We start from the raw sequence: 2,237 nt of genomic DNA, 5'->3' as shown, positions 1-2,237 counted from the left end.
TTCCATTGACTGTTGCTCCAGAGAAAAGGAGTCATCCAGTCACCCACGTGTGAAGTGGAAACACAGAGGCCACAAATAAGTATTCTCCAGGCGTCCTCATACATTTGGTCTGACCTCATAAAACCACATCCCCATTCTGTGTGTGTGAAGTATATTTTCCAAGGTACAAAACAGTCATCTTTTTGTCTCTGAATATCTTTTATTCAATGCATTTATTTTCACATACAGATAAAAAAACATAGAAAAACAGAACAGAGTTGGTCATATATTAAATACTTTAAATAAATAGCAAATAAATAAACACTAATGAACATCTTCCAGACAGTGGTAGATTTGTTGTGTAAACTCATTTCTGTCCTTCAGCATTTAATAAATTACGGCTGCGTCCATGCAGCCCTGTATGTACAGCACAGGTGTCTCTTTCAGAGGCAGACATCGCCTTCAGGGCCGTCTCTTGTCACAGCTTCACGTGTCCTTCAGTTTCCAGCTCGGGCGCCAACCTCCGATTGCCCATAGTTACTCCATAACGTGGCGTGCAACTCCAGGTTGCATTTGTTCCATGTAAACCTTTCCACTATGTGTCAGCAAACTGTGTCCAGTTTAATACAGTTTTTATTTTAGCCTGACTTGGCCTTTCTGCTGAGCTCCAGGTACGTGGAGGACTTGAGGAAGCGAGGGTAGCAGTCCTTCTCCATCAGGGTGTAGATTTTAGCTTGGGCCAGGCTGAAGGATGACTGGCTGGCATTCTCAAGGTTCTCCTTCGTGATGGCTTTGGTCACATGGTCAAGATTTACCTATAGGGAGGCAGAAGAGGTAGATGATCAGCACTTTGGAGCAAGATAACAGACACAGCACGAGTAGTGTATTTGGATATTATTATATTTACCTCTCGTGGTGCGTCACAGACGATGAACTGGTCGTAAATATGCTTGGCTTTGGCGGCCAGTTTCGATGGTTTCGTCGCCCGGTAGTCCTCGCAAGCCAAGTAGAAGGCGATGTTTTCCTCACTGAACTCTGAGACCAGGAACGCTCTGAACAGGCACAGTCCATCTGGAAACAGAAGAGAAAAGTAGGTTAACATCTGGTATATCTAAAACATCTGGAATGACTGATACATTCTTATTAAGTGTGATGTGAAGGAGCGTGCGTACTTACTTTGACTGGACAACAGTTTCTCGAACGACTCCTTCCATTTCAAAGGCTCGTCGAGAATTAACCTGCAGCAACAGAAGAATATTGTTAGGAAAAGTTTTAAAATCCACAGATGTCCCCTTTGATTTCACTGACATGCTCGTAGAGACGATTTCAATCTGTGTCTTACCTCAGTTTGTCATTTTTCTTGGACAGGATGCTGTGATCTGACTTTTGCAGTAAACTTCCAAACAAAGATTTTAACTCCTTTGCCCTGCAAAGATAAAGAAAGAGAAAATGTTACAACAAAAAACTAGTATTTAAATCCACTTGTCATATATCCTATAAGAACAGGAATAGTTTAAGTTATTCCATTAATACGCTTAAGGATCTCACCTTTCCAGGCAGGTGGTAGGCAGTGATTCCAGTCCTCTGCACATGATGAGATGTTTCCTGGATATTTCCCCAAAAATGTTTGGTTTTATTTGTAAAGTTCAGAGCTGTAAGAGCTGCTGTACACGAGGGAGCTCTCAGCTAGTTTGCCTCTCTGTGTGGGAGAAAGGGCTTTTTATAGAGTAGTCCACTCTGTGATGTCACGCCTCTCAGCCAATGAGGAGATGTGTGGGAGGAAAAGGAGACTGGTTTTCCTCCAGACTACTTCCTCTCTAACTGAAGCATGTGTGTAAGAGTAATAGCGACTGAATCACTTCACAGCTCTTCAATGTCTTTGTGCTCAGTCAGGGAGTGAGAAGGTGTGTGTGTTCTTGTATCATTAGTTGTGAAGAGAACCAGACGTTCTTACAAGGACTGAAAAATCTCCCACGATCAGGACTGTGTTAACCTTAGCATTACACAAAATGTTTCTAATCAGTTTTTCACGGTCATCACTCTGTTTGTTCTGAAGAGGAGGAAACCCCTTTGGATAATTTGGCCTCCGGTAAAAATCTTCTGAATAAAAAATGTATAAAGAAATCTTGACGGGAAGAAGCTGACTGCAATGCCCAACTCCCATGATCCCATGCAACTTCTACTTCATAAACCTTGTCTTTTGTATGTATTTTGTTTTGGTGCAGGACATTCCCTATTGATTTTTGAATATTTTATCA

The 2,237-nt window shown here is 41.9% G+C and overlaps 1 protein-coding gene across 1 annotated transcript; it reads right to left on the bottom strand.

The window, feature by feature from the left end:
- Positions 1 to 217: 217 nt before the first annotated feature.
- On the bottom strand, positions 218 to 1,655 carry LOC117462688 (regulator of G-protein signaling 5-like). The gene is made up of 5 exons (XM_034104959.2): positions 1,528 to 1,655; positions 1,322 to 1,405; positions 1,156 to 1,217; positions 887 to 1,050; positions 218 to 794 (listed from the first exon to the last, which is right to left on the bottom strand). The coding sequence occupies exons 1-5, from the start codon at positions 1,569 to 1,571 to the stop codon at positions 618 to 620; spliced, it is 531 nt and encodes a 176-aa protein (XP_033960850.1). The 5' UTR covers positions 1,572 to 1,655; the 3' UTR covers positions 218 to 617.
- Between the last annotated feature and the right edge of the window lie 582 nt (positions 1,656 to 2,237).

The sequence above is a fragment of the Pseudochaenichthys georgianus genome, chromosome 17 (assembly GCF_902827115.2).
Source record: "Pseudochaenichthys georgianus chromosome 17, fPseGeo1.2, whole genome shotgun sequence".
Lineage (NCBI taxonomy): Eukaryota > Metazoa > Chordata > Actinopteri > Perciformes > Channichthyidae > Pseudochaenichthys > Pseudochaenichthys georgianus.
This window is presented reverse-complemented; position numbering and strand designations above follow the sequence as displayed.